Raw genomic sequence first — 26,589 nt, forward strand, 5'->3', positions numbered from 1 at the left:
TATCTATCTATCTATCTATCTATCTATCTATCTATCTATCTATCTATTTATCTATCATTGCAAACTCTAAAGCCATAGATAACTGCATATTCTTATTCTTATTCTTATTTTTTTTCCAAATGTCATGTACAGACTAGAGAGACATAAACAGGGTGAGAAGAAGCTCACAAGATATCTAGTCCAACCTACCTCCCCATTCAGAAATCCAGAAGTCATGTGATAGAGAGAGCACTGAACTTGAATTCAAAAAACTTGGTTCTGATTCTTAGCTCTAGTGTTCCTTCTGTATGTAACCTTGAACAAATTGTTTCCCTTCTCCCTCAGTTTTCTCCTCTTTGGTAAAATGAGAGGGTTGGCCACTCCCATCTTTGACATTTTATGTACTAAGATTCCTTTGACCTCTGACATTCTATGAGGTGAGTTACTCTGACTCTTCTGAAACAACACCAATGAGAAGCACAGACAGTGCCTTGTTCACTTTTTTAGTAGAAATGTAATTTCATTGGAATAGAAAACTCCCAGTGAGGAAACCTCTCTTTACTAATGCAAATCAGCATGTATTCAGTAACTTATCATCTTAGAGAGTTGCCTGGGGGCATTAAGAGGTCATGGGACTTGGTCAAGGTCACTCAGTTAATGGTTTTTTTTTTTTAGAGGCAGGACTTGAAGCCAGGTGTTCCTGACTCTGAGGCCAAATGTCTATTGACCACACTACACTTCCACAATCATAGTAATCACTTACTAAATATTAATTATTAATTAATGAATGCATTCCTTCCTGATGTCGTATATCCCATGGCTGGACATCTCTGAATGTCAGAAAATTCTCTCTAATGCTCACATGTGATTTTTACTCATTGATCCTCATTATTTCTTAGGCAGCAACATAGAACAAACTTTATCCCATTTATTTGAGAGTTTTGGCTCATTCTTTCGAGTATTACCACCTCTCTATTGAATTGAGCTCAGCACAAAGTTGCTACTCAAAAATGTCCATTGCATTGGCATGCAATGAGAACATGGTCCAAAGTACCCTGTTTAGGAAGCCAATAGGCATTGTGGACAGAGCCTTATCTGAAACCCTGGAAGCAGGCTGTAGAAGGAGCTGATTAATTCAAAGGGGGAGATAGGAGAGACACACTTAGAAGTCACTGAGGGACACATTTAGCAGAAATTATGAATGAATAGGAAGTAATGAGGCTGATGATGTAAAAACCACATCAGAGCTGCTGGCTACAAATGAATGTCACCTTAGTGACATATCTGATAAGGTGGATATTGACCTCCATCCCAGTAAGATCACTCTCATAAAAACTGTTTCCGAAACTCCTCTTTGAGAGCTACCTTGGAACCAGTTCATCAATCACACAGGAAAACTGACCTTATTTTGGCCTCCAAAGGACCTAGGAGAACAGAGACACCATGATGAATGATAATCAGCTGGTGACAGAGCTGAGACTGAAATGGAAGATTGAATTCTAATCCCAGTTTAGCCACCCACTAGTTTTGTAACCTTGGATAAATTGTTTCCAGTTTATGGGTCTCTATAGAAAGGTGGACTAAACAATCTTGAAGGTCTCTTCTGATCTTATAGGGCTACAATTCTATGGATCCCAAAGGAGGAGGCTTAGGTGAAGCACTGAGAGATTGCCCTGGGTGGGCAGTGACAGAGCCATGTCATCAAAGTGAGTGACATGAGCCTACTATGTTTATGTAAGGCTCCTCAGGTGGTCATCTTCCAGGGTAAGGACTTGCTTATTTCAAACAATTCATCAAAAAAAAAAAAAAAACAAGCACAAAACTCTATCCTAGACACTGGGGAAAAGAGAGAAGGAATCATGGTTCCTGCCTTCAAGGAGTGTATACTCTAATTAGAGATACAATGTAAGTCTGATATACACATATGAAAGGATAGCAAGAGACATGAGGCTATGAAAAACTACAAAAGAGATTACATGGCCCAGGTCATAAATACCACAGGAGTTTAGAAATGAGAATGATAAATGAGAATGGGTGGCCCTGAAGGTAGGCTAAGGCTGGGCCTTGCTGGATTGGTAGGGTTTGTGAAGGAAGAACATTCCAGGTAAGGAGAGGTAGATTTCTGCTTGAAGTAAGGATTACCTTCTTAACATCTGAAACTATCTAAAAAGGGAATGAACTGTCTCTGGATGTTGTGGGTTCCCCATCTCTCAAGGTCTCCCAACTGAAGCTTCTGTGACCACTTGACAGGGATATTATAGAGGCGATTCCTTTTAGGTATGACCTGGGCTCTATAGCATCTGACTGTATTTTGAATGCTGAGAGTCTGTGATTCATTTCTGGGTTGAGCCCTGGTATCTCCTTGAGTTGGTTTTCTCCTTTGTTCCAGGCCTTGTAATGTCTGCCATTACGGTGATTATCCTGGTGCTCTACTTCACCGTGGACACTTTTGTGGTGAACAAGAAACCTTGGCTGCCTGAATGTACTCCGGTCTATGTGCAATACTTTGTCAAGTTCTTCATTATCGGGGTGACTGTGCTAGTGGTTGCTGTACCTGAAGGGCTCCCCCTTGCTGTCACCATCTCTTTGGCTTACTCTGTGAAGGTAAGAGGAAGGGAAAAGGACCCAAAGATGAGCCGATCAGGTGATGCAGCCCCCTGTAGCACATTGTGTTTCTCATTCTCAGATGGTGGGCAATGGGGACAATTGTCTTGGGGCTTGGCAAGAGCCTGGGGTCACAGCAGCAGCTGAGAAGAGTGTGCTGATGACTGCTGTCATTCAGGGAGAGGGCATGTGAAGCTCCAACCCTTTCCCATAAAGCCTCTCCACCTGCCTTAGAAAGGAGCTCTGAGCATCATATCTATAGCCCCTGCCTCAACTCTTGCTCCACAGAATTATTCAGCTCATCCTAGTATAATACTGGAACCCAAGGGTCCCCTTGAAGCTTGGAAGAGGTAAGTTGAAGACAAAATTAAATTGTTCTTCATAGAGCAAGGATTCAAGTTAGAGAGCCAACTGCCATGAGAGGTGGCAAGGGTCTCAATATTGAAGGAGACTCCCTCCCAATTCAGATTCAAGAATGAGAGATACATAAATGTGTTTCTAAAGAAAAGTAAGATGTCAGGAGTACAGCTTTTGCCTTTTCATTTCCTACCAAAGAATACAATCATATCCTCCCATTTAACATCTGTATGGTGACTCTAGTTATCCAAATAATAGAATCAATGGACCAGCATTTTGTCTGAGTTGGCATGGGAATTTTCTTGGCCATTGACATATGAGTTTCAATTCAAATTCTCTGGCCCAACTTCAAACTTAGGATATTATCTCTTCTATACTCTTGTACTCTCCACTTTTACCTTCATATTGGCCTTGATTTCACCTATGTGGAGAAATATTCTTGGAAAGGCAAGGAGTCGTGTTCTCATTTTATAGAAAAGAATGTTCAACAGTCGTCCAAGTACATGGCAAGAGCCAGTTTCCAAGCTAGGACTTGGGTTTGGGTGCCCAGCTGTAATTTCATATAGAAAACGGATCTCTTCAAGGTTGCCAAAAAAGGGCTACCTCACTGTAAGTTATATACACCTTATCACTACCATTTTTAGAGTACACCAAATGAAGAGAAGCTCCACCCCATTTAAAACCCCAAACTCCAATAGTAGGGCCTAGTATGTACTGCCCTAGTCATCTGAATTCTGGGAAGAATTCTTTTTGAATTCTTAGCTGCCCTCCAAAGCAGCAAGTAATTATGACAGGGGACTGATTTCTCTACTTACTTTTCAAACATGAAAAAGTTGGCTTGCCACCTGGAGTTGTTTTTCAGTAATCCAGTCCTCAAGTGAAAATGTTTCCAGGCCTATAACTGATGGGTACCTTGAACAGGTCAAAACTCCTACCCCTTTGCTGCCATTTAGTCATAATCCTTTTCATTTTGGGAAACACCAATGGGGTCTGGGAGCTGTCCATAGCTGCAGCCCCTTCAAAGCAATAGGACAGCAGGATTGGCATGCCAAACCAGAGCGGGAGAATATGCTGGTGTTTAAACTCAATGCTTTGATTGATTGATGTTGGATATGGATTCTGCATTTAAGTTGGTCTGTCTGGACAGCCTGTTTCTCAAATGTTTGCCTGTCCTTGGATCACATTTTTCTGTCAGTCCCCTTCAGATCCTATCTCTTTAACATTGCCAATATGTTCTTCTTGGCCCCAGATATGCCTCCTACCTCTAACCCCTGTTGGTTTGCTATCTCATGCAAGCTACTGTAAGGACTGCCCTCTTTTGGCCAATCAACTTATTTTATCCTTGATTAATCTCATAAACTATGAGTTTACTTCCCACCCAGATTATGCCTGCTGGTTCCATAGCTCATACCATGGAGAGCTCTCATGCATTGGTCCCTCCTGGCCCAATCCCTTGGGGCATGGCCAATACTGACCAAAGTAGATTCTTCATTGTCAGACAGTATAGTATTTGCTTTCACTTGATAGGTTTGAATATGTAGCCCTCTAGAGGCAAATTATTTCTTCATGTGCACTATCTCTGAAATTCTAGAATCCGCCATCAAGTAGGCAGGGCTGTGTGTAAATAGCTATCTGAACCCAAAAGACAGGCTCTCATCAAGAGGAGATAATAAAAAATATTCTTTTCCCACCATAAAAAGTGAAAATGTAAAATATTAAATGAATAGCATAATATAACTAATACTAATGTATCTAATTTCTATCCTTGTTTAATAATTATAAAGAAAAGATGCCGTTTAGAACAAGATTAAAAGTGCTATCAACTCCAAGTTACAAACTGGTACCTTACTCATGATAGATTTATGTGCCTACTTGTCCAGATCCTATACACAATTCTAGCAGTCTCATAAGATTTTAATTTTTATTTACTTCCAATGTGTTGTTAGCTTGAGGGCCCCCACGTATTTGGGAAGATGGGAATGGAGGAAGTGGTTGAACTGGTAAACAAACCAACCAATCATGTTTGAGGCTGATAATAACATCCCTTTCCACAAGATTTTACACATTGAAAGAAAACAGACCAATTAATCCTAAAACCACTTGATTGGATTAGTCATACTTCTTAGAATCTGGGCCCCTTCGCTTCACGTCGCTATGATGGAAGTTATTTCTACACTAAAGCTCCTGCCACTTGGCCAAAGCCAGTTGTGAGCAGGCTGTGTTTTTCCCTCCCTTTCTCTCTCTCAGAAAATGATGAAGGACAACAACCTTGTACGCCACTTGGACGCCTGTGAGACAATGGGCAATGCAACAGCTATCTGCTCTGACAAGACGGGGACACTGACCACCAACCGGATGACTGTTGTGCAGGCGTATGTTGGGGATGTCCACTACAAGGAGATTCCAGAACCCAGCGTGATCAACTCCCAAACCCTGGAGCTGCTGGTGAATGCCATCGCCATCAACAGTGCTTATACCACAAAGATTCTGGTAAGTGACTGGTGACTGCCCGTCATAGCAGTCAATGATGCCCAGTGCATGAGAATCACTGGGCACGTTTTGAAACACGATCCATCTTAAAACATCTTACCACTGGCCAAAGAGATACTAAAAAGATTTTTCAGTATCTAATTAAACCATTCCTTTCATAATAAATTCATCTTTTTATTTTACTTCCATATAAGAATGGGAAACATTAGCTCTGTCTGTGATGGCTGAGGCTTAGGCTCAAAAGTTGGGGGGTGGGGAAGGATCAGCCATTCAGATGTTTGCATTCAGATGCTTGGCATTAAGCAGACAAAATATATGGGTGAAATGTAGAGTGTCCCACATTTTTCCCCAGATGTTTTTCTTATACTATACCACAAAGAAGGATTTCTAATCAAGTTTCTGGGGCAGATATCCCGTCTTCCTTCCCCTCGACACCCCATTGCTACTCTGGGTATTGCCACTTCTCAGAATCATATTACAACATAAATCAAGCCAGCACAAAGAGGCAATAAGATTGAATGGGTCACTGAAAATTATATGGTCCCTTCTGTTCTTCAGACACTGATGTGGGGAGGAGTGGCAACTGTACTGTGAGGAGAGCCTCCCCACATCCCTGGGGCTGAGGGATGGGAGGAAAATCAGAAAGTAGGTCAGCATAGTATGCACAGAATGCTAATGAGGGAAGGACCCAAGGTGCAATGCAGGGGACCACAAGATGGTTCCTTTTATAAAATCAGAATTGAAAAAAAAGTGATTTTTAGAAGTGAAAAAAAAACCAGATTTCTAGTAACTGCTGAAGCAGGTCATTACCCTCTGTGGTTTTGCCCTAAAGATGTGCTGGGCTAGGAACTTCCTGAGGAAGTTTTGGGGTCATTTGGGGAGTCAGAATTAGGGAGAGTGATTGAATGTGATGGAATAGGATGGTCTAGGAGTCAGAGGACCTGAGGTCAAGCGCCAGCTTTGTGGCTAACTTGCTGAGTGATGCAGCGTGACTTACTGTATCTGTCAGGTCCTCAGTTTCTTTATCTGTTCAATAAATGTGTTGGACCAGATGGTCTGCCATGTGCCTCCTAGCTCTAATGTCAAGGTAAGGTTACTAAAACAATCATGGTAGGAGCCTAAATATCTTTGTATAGCCAAGTCCAAATCAGTCTTTGCAGGCTAGAGCCACTGACCCTGGATGTAGTGCTATAGGACTGGACTTAAAATCTTGACTTTACCACTTACTAGCTTTAGGTATATCATTGAGCCTCTCAGATTGCCGCATATCACTGGTACCAAATTCAAAGAGAAATGGATGCTGGATGGCATATGGATTTAGAAAACCACAAATTAATATTTTCTATATCATATTATATTTTAATTTATTTTGTTTAAATACATTTGAATTTGGTTCTTGGCCACTCCTTGCAAATTTTGCTGGCTGGCTTGCCACCTATGGGCCTGCAAGTTTGACACCTCTGACCTAGATGATCTCTAGGGCCTCTTCCAACTTTAAAACTGTGACTATTTTGGAAACATAAATAGCAAAATGAGAATCCCTTTGCAAGATCTTGAATGATTAATATTGCATTCAATTCACACAAAATGATGTGGAGAATTAGAGTGATTTTTTAAAGGATCTTAATGCCTGATAATAGTAATAATAATACTAACAATAACATTTATATAATTCTTTGAGGTTAACAAAGTACTTTACATGTTATCTCATTTTTATCTTTCCATCAATGCTTTGAGATAGGTGCTATTATCATTCCTATTTTATGGGTGAGGAGAAGCTGAGAGAGGCTAAATGACTTGCCCAGGGTCACACAGCTAATAAGTTTCTGAGGCAGAATTGGAATTCAAATCTAGCTTTCTATGCATTGTGCCACCTAGCTTTTTAATACAATTAAAAAATACTGAGCTAGAAATCAAGAGATCTGAATTTGGGTCTTACTTCTACCAGTGACTAATAGATTATGTGATCTTGGGAAAGTCAGTTTTCTTCTTGAGATCTCTGATCTCTCATATGTAAAATGAGAGGGATGAATTTCATGGTTACTAAGTTTACTTAGAACTCAGAGAATGGCAGAGCAAGAAAGAACCTTACAGAGCATCTATGATCTGTCTATCTCTAAGAGTCTATGATTTATGACTGGTTTAAATTGCTATAATAAAGACAGAGGGAGGGCGAGAGCAAGAATGAGAGAATGAAGAAGGAAAGAAGAAAGGAAGAAAGGAAAGAAGGAAGGGAAGGAGAAAAAGAAAGAAAAAAACCTTCATCATTTTGTGGCCAATGCCACTACAGGTGAATATTTCTAACTTAACTTGACTTGTCCTCACACATCAGAGCTGGTACCCATTGGCAAGCCCATATCCAATGCCTTTTTAGCTTGGTAGATCCTGACAGATGCTTTTATAGCCTTTGAGAATGCAAGGTCCCTCCTTACTATGGTATGATGAGGCTAACCTACAGATTATCAGATCTGTGTCACTGGAGGGAGGGAGTCCCTGCACCAATGTGTGGTGGTGGAACTTTTGTCATTATTGCAGTATGATTTAGTTATTTGACCATTTGACCAATAGAGTTTTTTTTTTCCTGTACTACATAATGCAGGTATTTGCCTCACTTCTCTTCCTCTGAGGTTGTCTGTGCAGCCAGCAGCATGACTTGTTGCTGAGGAACAAGGCTGTTTAAAGGAAAGGTTAGAGTCATCTGGCCAGTGTTTTGTTCCCATTTGGTTACTGAAATCGCCAATCCAAACTGAATTTTCTTGACAGTAATGTGGGCAAAAAAAAAAATACCTAGACTATTGCTCCCAGAAGGAGTTTTCAAGATCAGGAGTAGAGTATAATACTCTCATTTGCTTGTTTTTCTTTTTAAAATAATAGGATTATAAATACAGGGCTGGGAGGAACTTTAGAAACAGTCTAATCCAAATTTCTCATTTTATAGAGGAGGGATATAGAGGAGAATAAGACCTGATGAAAGGGTAAGTGAATTACCCAAGGTAACATAGCCAATGTGTCAAAAGATGGGTTCAAACCCAGGTTTTCTGACTCCAGAGCCAGTACTCTTTTCACTGTACTATGCTGTCTCCTTCAATGATTTATTGATGCTTTAATTTTTTTTACATTGTTGTCATGTCCTAATATTCTACTTGGTTCTCAATAGAACTGTCCCTTTTAACAAAAGTAAATAGTTAAGCAGAAAAGATGAACCCCTTAGCCATGCCTAATACCATACTTGGCACTCTGAATTTGTGTATAGTCACTCTATTGCCTCTCTTTCTGGAAAAAGCAAATAGGTTTCATTATCAGTGCTCTGGTATCAAGACTGGTTTTCTACTGAACTATTTCTGATGTCTACTTATTGCTTTCTGTATTTCATTGTGATTATTTTGAATCTTGTTCTCTTAGTTTGTTTTATTCACCTTGCATCAGTTCATCTGTCTTTTCAAGTTTCCCTGAATTCCTTGTATGATACTTTATTACATTCTATTCATATACTGCAGTGTCTTCAGTCATTCCCTAATAAAAGGGGTGTCTGCCCATATTGTTTCCCATTTCGTACCACCCTGATTAATGATGCCATAAATATTTTGGTATGCATGGGACCTTTCCCTCTCTTCTTAACTCCCTGGTGACATGTACCTGGAAAAAAGGGAAAGATAATGAGTTTCATTTTGAACATACCTTTGGAGATACCAACAGGCCATTTGGATGGAGATGTCCAGAAGACATGTAGAGATGCTGAAGTGGATCTCAGAAGTAAGATGAGGGCTGGATAGGTAGATTTGAGCCCCATCTACATGAAGATATAGTTGAACTGATGGGAGCTGAGAGAGAAGAGAAGAGGATCCAGATTGGAACTGACTTAGAGTCAGAAAGACCTGAGTTTAAATCCTGCCTCAGACACTTACCATCCACGTGACTCTGGGCAAGTTGCTTTTAATCTTTTTCAACCCCTCAGTTTCTTCATTTGTAAAATGGAGTTATTAATGGTATCTACCTCACCTGGGTGTTATGAGAATTTAGTGAGATAGAGTATGTAAATCATGTTGGAAACCTTAAAGGGCAATATATTAACTGCTACTGCAGTTAATAATAATAATAATTATTATTATTATTATCATTATTCAGAAAGATAGTTTATGAAATCCCTTCAAAGAGCCATAGCCACAGAACAGGGCATGAAATAAGCTACATAAATGCATCAGGCTGTATGATAGAATCTTGAGTAAGTGTGGTAAAAAGGGCAGAGGAACTGGGTTTCAAATCCCAGATCTGATACTTATTACCTATGTGAGCTATGGTTCAGACATAGAATTATCAGGACTCTTCTTTAAGTTAGTATTTGAACTAGACATGAGGGTGTACATCAGTAATCCCTACTGCTGGGGAGGTGGAGGCTTTGAATCTCTGGAGCTCAGGAGTTTTGAGCTGTAGTGGGCTAAGCTGATCAAATATGTGCACTACGCCCAGAACAGCTAGGGTGAGCCTCTGGGAATGGGGACCACCACATTGCCTAAGGCAGGACAAACCAGCCCATGTTGAAAATGGAGCAGGTCAAAGCTCCCATGCTCATCAGAGTGAGACCATGTCTGTGCATAGCTCCTTCTAGCCTGAACATGATAGGAATTCCCAGTCTTCTTAAAAAGAAAAAAAGGAGTGAGTGTATATGAGAATTTAGAGACACTGAGTATCCTACTTGAATTACCCCGCCATTCTAAACAGTTCTAAGCACTCTTTTCCGAGGACGGGCATGGCCTGCTTTGACCATTCCTAGAGTTTAGCCAGTGTCTCTTCCAACTAGGAGTTGTTCTGATGCCCTTTAGGAAGCCTTTTGGCTCCAGAGTCAGAGAACCTGGGTTCAAATCCTGACAAGTTATCTAACCTACCTCAGTTTCCTTATCTATAAAAATGAGAGGGTAGACTTTAGATAGCCTCAGCTCCCTTCCAGCTCTAGAGTTGTTATCTTATGTTCAAATTCCACTTCTGATACTGACTTCCTGGGGAAAGTCGCTTATCCTCACTGGCTCTCAGTTTCCACACCCGTGAAATAATAGAGTTAAACTAGATGAGTTTTGTGTTTCCTTTAGGTTCTAGATATATGATCCTGTTTCATTATATGACTCTCTCAACCTAGGTGTCAACAGAGGTTTTAGCTGCTGAATAGCAGGGAGCTGAAGACTACCATTTCCATCGTGAAAATCTAGAACCCATACCTTCAACAGACCTAATTACTCCGTGTTTTGAAAGTCTTGCTTTGGCAGGCTGTCAGTCATTGCTGTGGTTAGCCAGCATATGTCTTGGGAATTGGAAAACATTCATTAGCTCCATATTTTGGGTTCAGTCACCACAACATAGGGGACTGGCATGTTCTTGTACCAGTGTTCATTCAAGCACTTGTCATACTGGGACCATGGACAACTTTGTCATAAGCCTTGTTTGGCAAAGAAATTCGGGGATGTGATAGATTCTCCACAGAGGATGAGTTTCAAGGTCTTTTACAAGTGGCTTATAGGATTTTAGAGTTGTAAGATACCTTAGCAATTATCTGTTTTACAGAGGAGGTAACTGAGGCAAAGAGCTAAAGTGTCACATCTAGGAACAGTAATGGATCTTACAGTTGTGAATCCTTTGCTTTTTCTACCATTTAGGATGAATCCCACTATTAAATAAATGACTTGATCAAAAGAGAAACCTAGTGGTATTTAGTGAAAGCTACAACATCTGAGGGGCAGCTAATGGATAGAATGTCAAACCTGAGTTCAAATCTAGCCTCAGACATTTATTAGCTGTACGACCCTGGGCAAGTCACTTAACCCTCACGTGTTTGAATCATATGTGAGGGTGTACATCAGTAATCCCTACTGCTGGGGAGGTGGAAACTGGTGGATCTCTTGAGCTCAGGAGTTTTGAGCTCTAGTGGGCTAAACTGATCAAGTATCCTCAGTTCCTCATCTGGAAGATGAACTGGAGAAGGAAATGGCAAACCACTCCAGTATCTTTGTCAAGAATACCCCAAATAGGGTCATGGAAAGTTGGACACAGGTGAAATGAATGAACAACATAACACCTGAACCATCAGGACATTTTTACTTCAATACCGACATGCAAGTGTATAAAATGAGCTCTCTAAATTGAGGCTATAATTCGTAACCATTCTCCCCCTGCCTTATGAGCCCTAATTTTGTTCTTCATCTTCACTGTCACGTCTAATCCCTCTACCCCTCAGTTTTTTCCTGGCTGTGACCTCCACACTGGCCACACTCTCCTTCCTTCAGTGTCTTGATCCCTTGGTCAGTCAGTTCAACTTTATACTCCTCTTTACATTAGAGTTCCTTGCCCCCTCATCCTATTGCCGATCATGCCTTGCCAAACATCAACTGTGGATTACTCTCTCCATCTGCTGATTTTACTCTTATTCACATGCTGCCCAGTAGAGGTGGAGAAAATCATGAATCTAGGCTGACTGGCTGGCCAAACTTTGTTACATCAGCGCAACTGGGTCCTTACTTCCTCAAGGCAACATTTTTACACCTTACTAATCAATTTATTGTCACACTCACTGAAGAGGCCGCTCTAAATTCTTTCATCTCTCCTCAAGCCTCCTAGGGCATGTCTCCCCCTCCTCAGCTGAGGACTTTGCTCATATTTATTAAAAAAATGGCCACTTGCTGAGAGCACCTCTTCTCACCTGCTCATTTCGTGTCATTCAGATGACTTCCTCAAGTATGACTTTCTCCTATGTCTCATAAGAAGATATGATCCTTCTTGTTGAGGTGATCCCCTTGACGTGCACAGGTTATCCCTTTCCATACAATCTTTTCCACCAAATTTCCTTTCTTTCGTTCCCTACTCTTCCGCTAATCTTCCGTCTCTCCTCTGTCTACATACTGACTGCTTCCTTGCTACCTACAGATATTCCCATATCTTCCCCATCCATCTCTATCTGGTACCGATCAGCCTACATTGCTCCTGTCCTTCATAGATAAACTCCTTGAGAAAGCTATCTACACTCCGTACTTCCACTTCCTTCCCTCTCATTTAATTCTAAATGCTGAGTAATATGGTTTTGGACCTCACCATTCAGTAAAGCTGTTCTACCAAAGTTACCAGTGGTCTCTTAATTGCCAGATATAATTGCCTTTTCTGCTTCCTCATCCTTCTTGACCTCTCTTCAGTATTTGACACTGTCAATCAAACTCTTCTTCTGGATAGTCTGTCCTTTCTAGGTTTTCGCAACACCTCTCTCTCCTGGTTCTCCTCTCATCTGTCTGATTGATCCTTCCCAGTCTTCCTCTACAGATCATGCTCATTAACTGTAAGTGTCCCCAAGGATCTGTCCTTGGTGCTTCTCCCATTTCCCTCTATACTATCTCATTTGGTGAACTTATCAGCTCTTATGGATAAGTTCAATTATCATCTTTATGCAGATAATTCCTAGGTCTGAATAGCCAGTTCTGGTCTTCTGAATTTTAGTCTTACATTACCAGTTGCCTCTTGGTCATATTGACCTGGATGTCCTGTAGATACCTGAAATTCAGTAGGTCTAAAACAGAACTTATCTCCCCCTTCCAATTTCCCTATTGTTATCCAGGGCATCACTCAATCACCCAGGTTCTCAGTTTTGGTGTCCTCCTAGACTTCTCACTCATACACAACCTAAATGTCCAATCTGTTGTTAAGTCTTGCCATTTCTATCTTTATAACATGCCTTGAATATGTCCTTTTCTCTCCACTCACACAAACACCACCTTGGTGCAGGCCCATAACACCTCATTTTTAGACTATGAAAACAGCCTTCTGACTGGTCTCTCTGCTCAGGTCCATTCTCCACTCAGCTGCCAATGTGGTCTTTCTAAAATGCAGGTTCTGCTATGTCTTGACCACAACCCCATGTAAACCCCAGTAGCTCCCTAATCCTCCAGGCTCAAATATAAAATCCTCTTTGTCTTTCAAATCCCTTCATGACTTGGTCCCTTTTTACTTTTCCGGCCTTATTACCCAGAATTCCCTTCCACATGCTTTAAGATCCACCAGCAATGGCTTTCTATTGTTCTTCACACATAATACTCTATCTTTCAGTTCTGTGCCTTAACGCTGGCTGTCCCCTATGCCTTGAATGTTCTCCCTCCTCATCTCTGCCTCCTATTTCTTGGTTTCCTTCAAGACTCAGCTCAAATCTCACCTTCTGCAAGAGGCCTTTTCTAGTCTAGCCCATCCTGTTCTCTCCCACACAGTTCTGCCACAGGGCCATGTTTTTGCCTTTCTTTGTATCCTTTGTGTTTGACACAGTGCCTGGAACAAGCGTTAATAAACGTTTGTTGACTGGTTGGCTGTTATAGACATGCAAGTACAGCTCCTAATTTGCCTGTTTGATGAGAGGGAAGGAGGGGGAGAGAGGGAGAAGGAGAAGGAGGGGGAGAGAGGGAGAAGGAGAAGGAGAGGGAGAGAGAGAACACAGACAGGCCTGGAGCAATAATCATTTTGACAACAAATAGGGAAAAAAAAGCAATACGAAGAAAACATAGAGTTGTTAAACAGACAATAATGTAGCAATAACAAAATCTCAGGCACACATAATGGGGAAGATAAAGAGCTGGCCTTGGAGCCAGAAAGACCTGCATTCAAGCCCAGCTTCTGATCTATTCTAGCTTTGAGACCCTGGGGAGCCAGTTAACCCCTCAATGCTTGAGACAATCCTCTAAGACTATAAGTGGTAGATTATTTGCCTATCTGAGGTATGGAAGGAATTTCCTCAGTGAAATTTCTCCATAAGGATCATAAGAGACTTAATTTCTTTTAAGCCATTGATGTTTTATGAGGATTTATGGTTTTTTGAGTGATTTCACATTCATTCTTGCCACTAGAGTGATGATCTCCCTCTGCAGTTTCCTCATCTGCAAAATGGGTTAATAACCTCTACTCTGCCTACCTCACAGAGGTGTAGTGAGAATTGGGTAGGAGAGGCTATGAAAAACCTCTAAAAAAAAGAAAAACCTCTAAAAAATATGAAGTGCAGGTTGGGTGCAGGGTATCCATTGAACTTTATGATCTTTCAGAGCTTCCCCAGGGATTTGGGCCCAGGCTTTGTTGTTGAGATGTATGAGATAGGGTGATGAGTGATGACCACAGTAGAGTGTTACATTATACCATTATGTCATTGCTATAATAATTCTATTGAAGGGGAATGGAATTGTGATTTCATCAATGTGAGAAATTCCTGGTATTAAAATTCTTTCTGCTGATATTCATTGGCAACCCCTCTGTAACTTAGCTTCTTGAAGAGTTTGCAGTGGAGATTGAGAGATTAAGTGACTTGCCTATGGTCACACAGCTAGTATGTGCAAGACACAGCTAGAAACCAGGTTTTCCTGACTCTTTCGTATGGTGGAAAGAGCCCTATTTCTGGAGGACATGGGTTCAGATCCCACTCCTGATGTTTGCTGCCTGGTTAACCTGGGGAACATCATTTAATCTTTATGTTCCTCAGTTTCTGCACCTGAAAAAGAAGATATTGGAATAGATAACTTCTGAAGTCCATTTTGCCTTTATGTCTGTGGTCTTCAGATCCTCAATGCCACTCTGCCTCTCCTGAGACTGTCTGCTTTCCCATTTAAAGGACTTCCCCGACAGTCATCACCATTAAGATTCACTACAGCCAAGTGACCTTGACAGAACAGCTAATTGTTATTTCTGTTTCACAGGTGAAGAAACTGAAGGCCCGGAGAAATTAAACACCTTATTTATAGTCATATAGTAAATGACAGAGCCAAAACTAAAATCATAAGGTTGAGAACTGGAAGGGACTGTTGAGATTATCTAATCATAGGACCTTGGGATCAGAGATTTAGAACTGGAAGGAAGCTTAGAGAACAACGAGTCCAATCTCATTTTATGGATGAGGAAACTGAGGCCAAGGGTGGTTACATGACTTGCCTTTGGTCACGAAGGTAGTAAGATGACTTTGATTTTTACTGGAGGTCACGGGATAAATGAAGTGACATTCTAGGTGACTGAATGAGAGGAAGGCTTAGTTAAATGCTCTACAGATTTAGGAGGATTTTTTGTCCCCCCCACTTATCTCTAGTCCAGTTGAGTGGATGCAGGGAAGATGAATGTCTCTGGTACCACAGGAAACATCAGTGAAGCAACAGGGAGAGAGAAAGCTCTCTGATGGTCACTAACCAGTCCCTCATAGTTTTCAAGCTATTAATTCTTACAGATGGTCTATGTTTTAATTAGGATCTTGTCTTTGCCTGAACAGAAAACATAAACAAAAACAAAACATTTGTGTGTTTAATCTAAAATAAATCAACCTTCACTCTGATCTCCCCTACTCTTAGAATCCTGATTTTGTTCTATTTTCTAAATGGGCTCCAGTCTTGTTGGAATTCTTGGGAACTCAATCCCACATTATTGTGATTGTCACCACTACCATCAACACCCACAACAATAATAACCATGAGGATAATGATGATGATAACAATAACTCATTCTAAAACACTTTACATTTTTAAAGTTCCTTTCTCATAAGAAACCTGTGAGGTAAGTAGTACAGGGGCAGCTAGGTGGCACAACAGATAGAGCATCAGGCCTTGATTCAGGAAGACTCTTCTTCATGAGGTCAAATCTGTCCTCAGACTCTGATTAGTTGTGTGACCCTGGACAAGTCACTTACCCATGTTTTCCTCAATTTCCTCATCTATAAAATGATCTGGAGGAGGAAATGGCAAACTACTCCAGTATCTTTGCCAAGAAAACCCCAAATAGGGTCATCAAGAGTTGGACATGACTGAAAAATGGCAACAACAACAACAAAGTAGTAAGACCTTACTTATTAACCCTGTTTCACAGGTGAGACAACTAAGGTTCTAAAAGAGTTGTAGGATCACAGGATCATAGATATAGAGCTGGAAGACCTCAGAGGGGTCATGTAGTCTTCTTTCTTATTTTACATATGAGGAAACTGAGACCCAAAGAGGTTAAGTGACTTACCCAAGGTCTCACAATTAAGAACGAGTAGATCCTGAAATCAAACCCAAGTCTTCTTTCCTAACAGTTATTGCTATTCAAAAAAGTAGAATGAACTACCTTAGAGGAGCTGATAGGTTCCTTTTCTTTTATAAAAATAAATTCCTGGATATAGCTTGTTTTTTCACCAACTAAATTTCCTAATGTGTCCTCCCTCCCTCACTCTTTCTGATGCTCACCCTTTCAACAAGGAATTTTTTTTAAATTCAACAAAATTAACCAACACTTTCAGAAAGTCTGACATTTTCTATAGTGTTCCAAACTCCTGCTTCTGCAAGGACAGGAAAGAAATGCCTTTTCATATCTCTTCTTTGGGGCCAAACTTTGTCACCGTAGTTTCTACAGCATCCAGTTTCAATCTGTTTGTTGTTGTTGTTATTTTCATTTATTTGGCTATAATCATTATGTATATTCTTTTCTTGTTCTGTTTACATTGATATGCATTGGCTCACAAAAGTCATTGCATTTTTTTTTGATTTATCACATTCATTATTTCTTACAATACAGTAATATTCTATTGCATTCATGCAACTTGTTTAGTTATTTACCAGTCAATGGACATCAACTTTGCTTCTATCTCTTTACTATTGCCAAAAGTGCTGCTATCAATATTTCAGTGTATATGAAGCCTTTCTTTTTATCATTGACCTTCTTAAGTATATGCCCAGTTGTGGAATCTCTAGGTAAAAGGGTTTGAACATTTTAGTCACTTTCTTTGGTCAATTACAGATTGTTTTCTAGCACCAATTAAGAATTCCACCAATAGTGCATCAGTGTGCCTATCTTTCCACAACCCCTCCAGCATTCCATCATTTGTCATCTTTTCCCATTTGTTGGGAGTGAGGTAAAACCTCAGAAGTGTTTTGATTTTCATTTATCTTTTGTTAATGATTCAGAACATTCACACAGTTATTCATAGTCTACAATTCTTCTTTGGAGAACTGTTTTGTGTGTGTCCTTTGACTATCTATTAGGAAAAGTGGTTTTTTATTTTACATATTTCTATTAGCTGTGTATATATCTTGGCTATTAGACTCTTATCAGATATTAGATTAAGAAAAGTTTCCCCAGTTGACCTTCCCATCCTAATCTCAAAATGGTTATAGGATTTGAATATTAAAGACCATATCATTAAAAAAAGGAACCAGATCACGTACCTTTCAGAACAATGGCTAGGCCGTAAATTCTTAATAAAGCAAAGGATAGAGGAGAATATAAAAGATAAAATGGGTAATTTTGTTACATGAAATTGAGAAGATTTTACGCAAACAATGTAGCCTCCGTTTCATTGGATAGAATGTGGTAACATTTGTAAAGCACTTTACAAACCTTCATGTGCTATAGAAACACTAGCTATTGCTATTACTATTATTATTATCATTGATGGAAGTCTTCAAGTTAAGGCTGACTGACTATTTGTTGTCTCCTTTGCTTAGGGAATTCATTTTTAAGTGAGCAGTTTGACTTAATGACCAGTGAGGTCCCATCTACCTCTGAAAATTCTGGAATTCTAATTCTTATTTCAGTGATGTGACTATATGTGATGCTGCCATTTGATTTTTTAACTCTCCTTTCCTTGACAGTTGAATGACCTACTAGTAACTTATTTTATACCAATATGGAACTATACAATGGAGAGTGACTTGGGTCTGGCCAAACCCACAAAGCAGGGCTTTATTCTTACCTGTTGGGGTAGTATCTAACAGAGAAGAAAAGCTATATGCCTATGGCTCAGAGACCTGTGGCTCTTCCTATCCATATCCCATGCCTGACATTCCCTATCTCTACCAGCAGACATTCAGGCAATATTCAGAATAGCAAAAGCAGAACCCATATAGGACTATATCATGCCATATGATTTTTTAGGAAACGGTTCTCAATGTGGTGATAGAGGCAGAAATATCATTGTGGCTTCATTTTATAGAAGTGTGTAGAAGAAACATCCTAAATGTAGTCTGCCTTTCTATTAAGTATAACATTCCATTGAAGATTGAAGTCTTTTACCATAACAAAAAAAAACAGCAGCAGACAAGTGGCTTTTTTGTTTTCTGTGGAAGGAATCTACACCACCAAATTAGATCCAGGTATTTCCTTAATAAGTCCACACTCACCAAAGGAAGTACATGTGTCAATCCGTTAGCCTATCAATCAATTAATATTTGTTAATCAGATACCACACATGGGGAAATGTACTAAGAAATGTGGCATAATGGAGAGAGTGCTGAACTTGGTGCTGGGAGATATGGGTTCATATCTTGGTTCCAATATTTACCAATTGATAGCCATGTGCCTGTCACTTCATGTCTCTGACTGTTTCTTCATCTGTAAAATGGAGACAATAACAATAACAATAACAACAAACAAAATTGTTTGTGAGGAAAGTGCTTACTATAAATATGGGAGTTACCATTATTGGCAGTAATCACAACTAAATGTTTAATATGCTGGCCTAGAAATCTAATGTGCTTTGGTGCAAGATTAGACATCCTTCTGACTCAGTGGTGCTTCTGTCAATGAATTTCTTTTTAAATTATAGTCTCAAAAGTTTTGGAAGCTTTTGAGAGTCTATGTAGAGTAGTGGAAACAACAGTAGCCTAGAGGACAGAAGGCCTGGCTCTAAAGCTAGCAGTGCAACTGTGGGCAAGTCACCTTATTTCTCTTGGCCTTAGATTCTGCATTTGTTAAAATGGGTGTGATGGTGACACTATCTCTCAAGGGCAATTTCTTTATTAACCCTTTTTTTGTATGTGATAGACCCCTGTGGCAGTCTGGTGAAGTTTCTCAGAATAATATTTTTAAATAATTGAAGGGAATGCAAAATTTCGGTTAGAGGTCAGTAAAAATAAAGTATTTTTTTCCTCATCTAAATTCATGGATCCCCAGAAATCTATCTAGAAAAGGGCACCATGGACCCAAGGTTAAGAACTTCTGCAGTCTAAGGTTTGTGAGTGAAATACTTTGTATTCTTTAAACTATTATATGAGGGGGCCCCTTGCTACCACAATGGAAAGAGAAGCCTGGCATTGATAGACTGAGAATTGGGAGCCCTGGTCTACCACAGGTAGCTATGTGAACTTGTTTAGTTAATCTTTCTCTTCTTTGTGACTCAATTTACTCTTCTGCAAAATGAAGGGGTTAGATGAGGGGTTGATTAGAGGCTCTGGGACGTACAGTACAAAGAGTGGTGAACTTGGTGTCTCAGGGCCAGTGTTTGAATCACAGCTCTGCCACCTGTGCGACCTCTGACAAATCATTAATCCTCTCTGGTTCTGAGTTTCTTCAGTTAGAAAATAAGAGTGTTGACGGATATGATCCCAAAGGTATCTTCTAGCTCTGGATTGAGTGTCTAATGATCCTTTTATATTCTTGGATATAGTGGATATAGACAGAATGTCAGCTCTGGTCCCTGCCCTCAAGTCAGCTAGGGTGAAGTCAAAATAAAAATAAGAGAATAGGGAAGTGAAGGAAATAAGCATTTACAAAGTGCCTACTATGTGTGAGGAACTGTGCTAAGCATTCTAATAGGAAGAGGAGAAGGAGGAGAAGGAGCTAATATTTATATTGTGCTTACTATGTGCCAAGAACTGTGCTAAGCATTGTAGTAGTAGTAGTAGTACTAGTAGAAGTAGGAGTAGTAGGAGTATTAGCAGTAGCAGTAGTAGCAGTAGTAGTAGTAGCAGCAGCAGCAGCAGCTGACATTTAAATAGTGCTTATTATGTGCTGAGAACTATGCTAAGTGCTTTGCAATTATCTCATTTGATCCTCACAACAACCCTGAGAGATAGGTGTTTTTATTATCCCCATTTTACAGTTGGAAAAACTGAGACAGAGGTGAAGTGGCTTGGTCAGGATCACATAGCTAGTGAGTGTCTGAGGCCAAATTTGAACTGAGGTCTTCCCCCAGGCCCAGTGCTCCATCTACTGTGCCAGAATGCAAGGGATGCCGGCCAGGTACCACAGACTGTAAGATGAGGGCTCCTAGATCGTAACTACCATAGGAATTCTGCAGTAGGAGAGATTCTTGTGGACCTGGAGTAACTAGGAAAGGTATCGCGGAAGTGACACTTGGGCATGGGCGGGAAAGACTCACATAGGGCAGAGATGGACATCGTCATGGTGGCAAGTAATACTGGTATTTCTTTTAATCAAATAGAATGTTTCAAGGCAATTCAACTGCACCTTTCTTGTGACCCAACCTTGAGTATCCCCACTGTGGCAACCATTCATTCCTGGGCTAATGGAGAATTACAATGAATAACTTATTAGTCAGTGGGAAGACCGGTGTGTCAAAATTAGGGTGACTGCAAGGACTCACGTTTTATTCTAAAGGTGATAGTATTACAGTAGAGTATATTTATATGGTGCTTTGTGGTAACCAGCTGAAATAGGTAGCGAGAGTATTATTATTCCTATTTGATGGATGAGATCATTGAGGCTCAAGGAAGAGACCTGCCAGAGTCATAGTAGAATCTTGCTTCTGTTACTTACTACCTTTATGACCTTGAACAAGTCACTTCATCTCTCTGGACCTCAGTTTCCTGAACTATAAAATAAGAGAGTTGGACTAGATTACCTCTGAGGTCTATTCCATTTCGAAGTGTTGTCTCCAAAGGTTTAAAGACAGGACCCACACCAGGTCGTTTGACTCAAAGTCCAATGCATTTTTCCTGAGCTGAGAATGGTTCCCAAAATGGATCGGGCTTGGATTAGGACATAGAGTGATCTGATAAGAGCAAAATATGCGGGTGGCCACTTCCAGAAACACCATCACCTTCCATTCACACCAGACTCCTTTTCCAGGATAAACTTAAAATAATAACTTCCTGAAAGGTTGGATTCTTCCATTTCTTCCCCCATTTTGTTGTCTGGGTTAGTGACATCGTAGTGCCTCAAGATAGGGCTGGGCAAGGGGAGGGGGGGAGCAGTTGAATGCAAGGGTGACAACACCCAGCATAGTGCCTAACACATAGTAGGTGCTACTGCTTGTTTACTTGAATTGCTTGTTTGTTAACAAGTCCCTGAAATTTGATGATTCTAAAAATGAGGTATGGAATGTGATTAGTACCTCCCCATAAAACACAATATAAATGGCAACTGTTGTTATAATTGCTATGAAACTGACTAGATGACATAATATGGTGGAAAATATGAATTGGAACCAAAAGATTTGGGTTTAAGTTGTGGCACTGCCATCTCCAACTCATGCCACCTCAGGCAAGTCACTTTGCCTTGATTTACCTCAGTTTCTTCAGCAGTAAAATGTAGATAGGAGTTGTCCTCAACTTCTAAAGGCTGTTGTGATGGAAATGGTGAATTTTCAAAGTTGCCTTACAAATGCGAGCCGTCTCTGTTATTTGTAAAAATAAAATAATGCTTTTACCACCTACCTCACAGGGTTGTTGTGGGGAAAGCATGTCATATATAAATGGCAGCGCCCTGTTAATGTGAGTTATTTTATTGTTATTATTGGTTCTTCCTTTGGATGTGATGAGTGGAGACTGGCTTCTTTATGTAACACCTGATGTAGCTGAAGGCAAAATGTAGTTTATGAAATCTTCTTTGACCCTCCCACTCCTGTCTTCCATCAGCCAGAAGTGATTTCTTCCTCATCTGGTGTCATAATGCTTAGTATACACGTCTTGTACACTTTTCACGTTCTTTTTTTTTAATGTAATTCATTTATATCACCCTCATTTTGAAATATATTCCTCTACCCCTTCTCCAGGCAGCCATCCCTTGTAACAACAAAGCTAACCGACAAAACCAAGCAACACATCACTGGAGTCTGACAGTATATGCAGTGTTCCACACCCACAGTCTCCCACCTCTGCAAAGAAGGGAGGGAGGTACATTCTCATATATCTTACTTGAATCCAAGCTTGGTCATTGTGATTGCACAATATTGTGCTTCTTTTTTGGTTGTTGTTCTTTCCATCGACATTGCTGTAGCAATAGTGTCTATTTTTTGCCTCGTTTTGCTTCCTTCACTTTGCATTAATTCATCTATCTTCCTATATTTCTCTGTAAGCTTCATATTCATACTTTCTTATAGCACTGTACTCTTCCATTACGTTCATTCACACCCCACCTTGCTTAGCCATTCTCCAATCAATGAGCATTCACTTCATTTCCAGTTCTTTGCTATTACAAAAAGTACAGCTCTAAGTATTTTGCTGTATGTATCTTTTTTTTTACCTCCTTGTGGAATATGCCAGTGAGTCTTTGAATCATAAGGTATGGGCATTTTAGTCATTTTCTTTATGTAATCCCAAAGTGTTTTCCTGCATGGTTGGACTAATTCTCAACTCTCCCAGTGGTGTATTAATGTGCCTAGCTTTCCACAACCCCTCCAACATTGACTATGCCCATCTTTTGTCATCTTTGCCTATTTGCTAAGCTTGAGATGGAGCATTTAACATAATCTAATTTATGTGAGTTATGTGTTACTTGTTCTCCCTATTAGATTGTGAACTTCTTGATGGCAGGGTACATGTCATATATCTTTGTATTTCCTCCTGTTAAATGTTCTATCTGTAGTAGATACTTAATGAATGTTTGTTGAGTGATTCAGAATCATCTGGTGGCTGAGTTGGAAGGGATTTCAGAGGTCACTTGTTTCAATCCTCCAATGACTAAGCATCTTGGTAAGTGGTCATTTAGCCTTTACTTCAAGACCCTTCAGTGAATGGGAGACTATTGCCTTTCAAAGCAGCTCATTCCAATTTTAGCTTGCTCTGATTTTGCCTTACAATGAGCCTAAATCTGGTCTCTGATATTTTCACCTATTGCCCCTCATTCTTCTAGGATCCTCAAACCCCAGGTCTAACCCCTCTCCCATGTAATAGCCATTTCATGTCCCTTCTAAATCTTCACTTCTCCAGGCTAAACATTCCTGCTTCTTTCAATAGATCTTCATATGACATGAGCTCAGTCATCTGAGCTCATCCTAGTCTCCTCCTCTGGATGTACCCCAACTAATCAATGTCCTTGTTAAATATACTATCTAGAACTGAAACAATATTCCAGATCTGCCCAGGGCAGAAAACAATGGGCCTATCACCTCTTTAGTTCTGATATAGTGAAGGTATAGTGAACTATATCCTTGGGATGGGATTAGTTATCTTGGCTGTGATATCTCACATGTTGAATTATGTTGAGTTTACAGTCCTCTCAAATGTCCAAATGTTATTCTTGAGCAAGGCTCATAAATCTACAGATAAGTAGGAATTCAGGGGCCATGTAGTCCAGCCCTATCATTTTGAAAATGGAGGAATCTTAGGCCAGGAGGTTGTGACTATACTAAGATCACTCAGTTAGTAAAGCATCAGAGGTGAGATTTGAATCCACATCTCATTTCAGAGCAAGTGTTCTCACCACTGTACCACCCATTCCATGGGCTCAGTCTTGTGCTAGCTACTGAAGAGGATAAAGGAGAATATAAACCATTGTTCCTGTCCACAAGGAATTTGTAGTCTAAGTGAGGAGTTATGAGAAAATTAGGTGCAAAACTGGCTGAGAGCTGGTGTAAGGACAAGAAGAGAGCTGAGAAACTAAAAATTAATGAAAAGAGAAATTGTTTATATCCATCACAGGCAGAACTCTTTCTTGAGAACTGAATCATCCAATTAATTAAAAGACCCAGGACCCAAAAGGCACAGTTAAGCCAAAGTTCCTATCATGCATCTCTGAGAAGGCATGGGACATGACCTCTGGTTCTGTTAGCAAGCAGAGGCAGCTCCATGAGGAAGTAGTGTCTGGATTAAGACTGCATTCAGCAATTGCTGACAAGAGTCCCTTATGGCCCGGGTCATGTCACAGCATAACCAGAGAAGGACAAGCAAGCTGAATCGTGAAATCTTAACGTCAGAGAATCACCTAGTCCCTCATTTAGTTCAACACATATATGGTAAACATTTAGTATTAAGAGCTGGTCCGGCATTGTGGATCAAATACTGGATTTGGAGGCAGGAAAAATTGAGATTAAATCTGTTTGTGCACCCGTGGATAGACAAGTCACTCAAACTTGCTAAGCCTCAGTTTTTCATCTGTAAAGTAGGAATAATAATACCTGTAATATCTACCTTACAGAGATAATATATGTAAAGTGCTCTTCAAATCTGGAAGTATTATATAGATGGCAGTTATTACAATTGTTTGTTTTTATTATTGAGGATGATGACCTAGATTTCAAGGTAGTGAGGCATAGTGGATAGAATGCCAGCCTTGGAACCAAGATGCTCTTGGTTCAAATACTACCTCTGATATGTACTGACAGTGTGACCCTAGATACGTCACTTAACCTCCTGGTTCCCTGGGCAACTCTTTAGGACTATAAGTGGCTGAGTAGTTACCTATCTGCACTGGTAGATGAAGTTCCTCACCAGGAGCTCCCTACATTGATGAGATCACAGGTCCAGTAATAAGTAAAAATAGCATTAACAAGAATATATTAATGATGATGATGATGATAGTGGTGGTGGTGTGGATGATGATGATGGAGCATCTCCTGGACTTGCAATCAAAAGATCAGAGTTCAAGTCTTAGCTCTACCCCTTACTAACCAGGTGACTTTCAAAGAGGCATGGGATTTTAAACCTGAGTTTGATTTCTGTCCCTGTTCCATAAAATGTACATGAACTCAATCAAGGCATTTCCTTTTCCTGGACATCATCTACAGAACAAGCGAGTTGGATTAGATGAGCTCTAAGGTCCCTTCCAACTCTAAAATCCTGTAATCTCTTTGTGCCTCAGTTTTCTCATCTATGAAATGGGACTTCTACTGCCTGTATCTCTCAGGATGTTTATGGGGGTGGGGCGGAGTCATTTGTAAACTCTAAAAGTGTTACAGAAATGTTGTGCTATTGTTATTATCATTAAGTACTGTGACTTCTTGTAGAATGTAAGCTCCTTGAGGGCAGGCCCTATTTTGTTTTTTGTCTCCATATCCCCACTGCCTGGCATAGTGCCTGGCACAGGCTGGACAATTAATAAATGCTTGAAATGGATTAATTTTGAATTTAATGTAGCCTTGTGCTGTTTACATGTGGGGATATAGAAGAAGTTCAAGGCACAAATCATCAAGGAGCAATCAAATTACTGAAACAATAAGAGAACATGTATTTTACCTGTGGACAAAATGCTAGGTGGGCAGGTCCTTGGAAGCCAAGCAAAACCCTTCATCTCTTAACCTAGGGCGATTTCTCCTAGGATCCCAAATGCAGATCCCCCTCCTCCTATCTCCCTTAGGAGACCCAGCACTGTTGGAGAAGGTCTAATGAAAGATGAGTGAATGATGAACATGGCAGGCCAGCCAACAAAGGTGACACCACTTCAATCTGATAGTGTTCCCCTCTCAGCTTCTGTCTTTGCAGAGCCTATAAAACAATAACGTGGCAGACAGAGGACCTCGGCTCAAATCTCAGCTCAGACACTAATAAGCTATGGCTTAGGACAAATCATTTACTTTCTCTAGACTTCATTTTGCACATCAATAAAATTAAGGGTTCGAATTAGATGTTCTCTGTGGTCCATTCTAATGCTAAACTTTGGTGAATCAATGAATGGAGAGGGAGAACGTGGATTTGATGCCCAGCTCCCAGAATGCACTAGGATATCATACGTTTCCTAATGTGTAAAACAGGGGAGATTGGAGTAGATGATCTCTAAGGTCCTGCCAGCTCAGAGTCCTCTGATTCTGTGATCTTGTGAAGGACAGATGATGCACAGTGAGAATTCAGAGGGATGTTCAGGAAACGTTCCATGGAGGTGCTAAGGTTTAAATGGGGTTTTTGTTAGAGCCCCTCAACCACTGCCTGCCAAGGTCCCTTCACCTATGGTATGGACGTGCCTAAGAAAATAGGGAAAGATTCAGAAAATGTTAGGAAGGAATTGGCAACTGTGTGATCACTTAGTCCAATTCTCTGCTCCTTAGTGCCTTGACCTTTTGTATACTCTGTGCCCAAAAGGCCAGGCAATTTATACTTTGTCCTAGTGCACAAGGCACTAGGTCAGGGTCACACAAATACAGACATGCATGCAAAGCCTTCCAAGTATCTAGAATTTCCCTGAGCTGCCACAAAGAGATTCCATCTCTCTCTCTCTCTCTCTCTCTCTCTCTCTCTCTCTCTCTCTCTC

General features: G+C 40.4%; 1 protein-coding gene across 5 annotated transcripts in view; it reads left to right on the forward strand.

Annotated features, from left to right (window-relative positions):
• ATP2B2 (ATPase plasma membrane Ca2+ transporting 2) overlaps positions 1-26,589 on the forward strand; it is a 399,625-nt gene that overhangs the window by 306,049 nt on the left and 66,987 nt on the right. For all 5 annotated transcript variants that reach the window (XM_027864051.1, XM_027864046.1, XM_027864048.1 and 2 more), the window contains exons 11-12: positions 2,369-2,583; positions 5,188-5,430. In XM_027864051.1, the coding sequence (XP_027719852.1) occupies positions 2,369-2,583; positions 5,188-5,430 (458 nt within the window). The remainder of the gene's footprint in view (positions 1-2,368; positions 2,584-5,187; positions 5,431-26,589) is intronic.

The sequence above is a fragment of the Vombatus ursinus genome, unplaced genomic scaffold (genome assembly GCF_900497805.2).
Source record: "Vombatus ursinus unplaced genomic scaffold, bare-nosed wombat genome assembly UNPS02014773.1, whole genome shotgun sequence".
Classification (NCBI taxonomy): Eukaryota; Metazoa; Chordata; class Mammalia; order Diprotodontia; family Vombatidae; genus Vombatus; species Vombatus ursinus.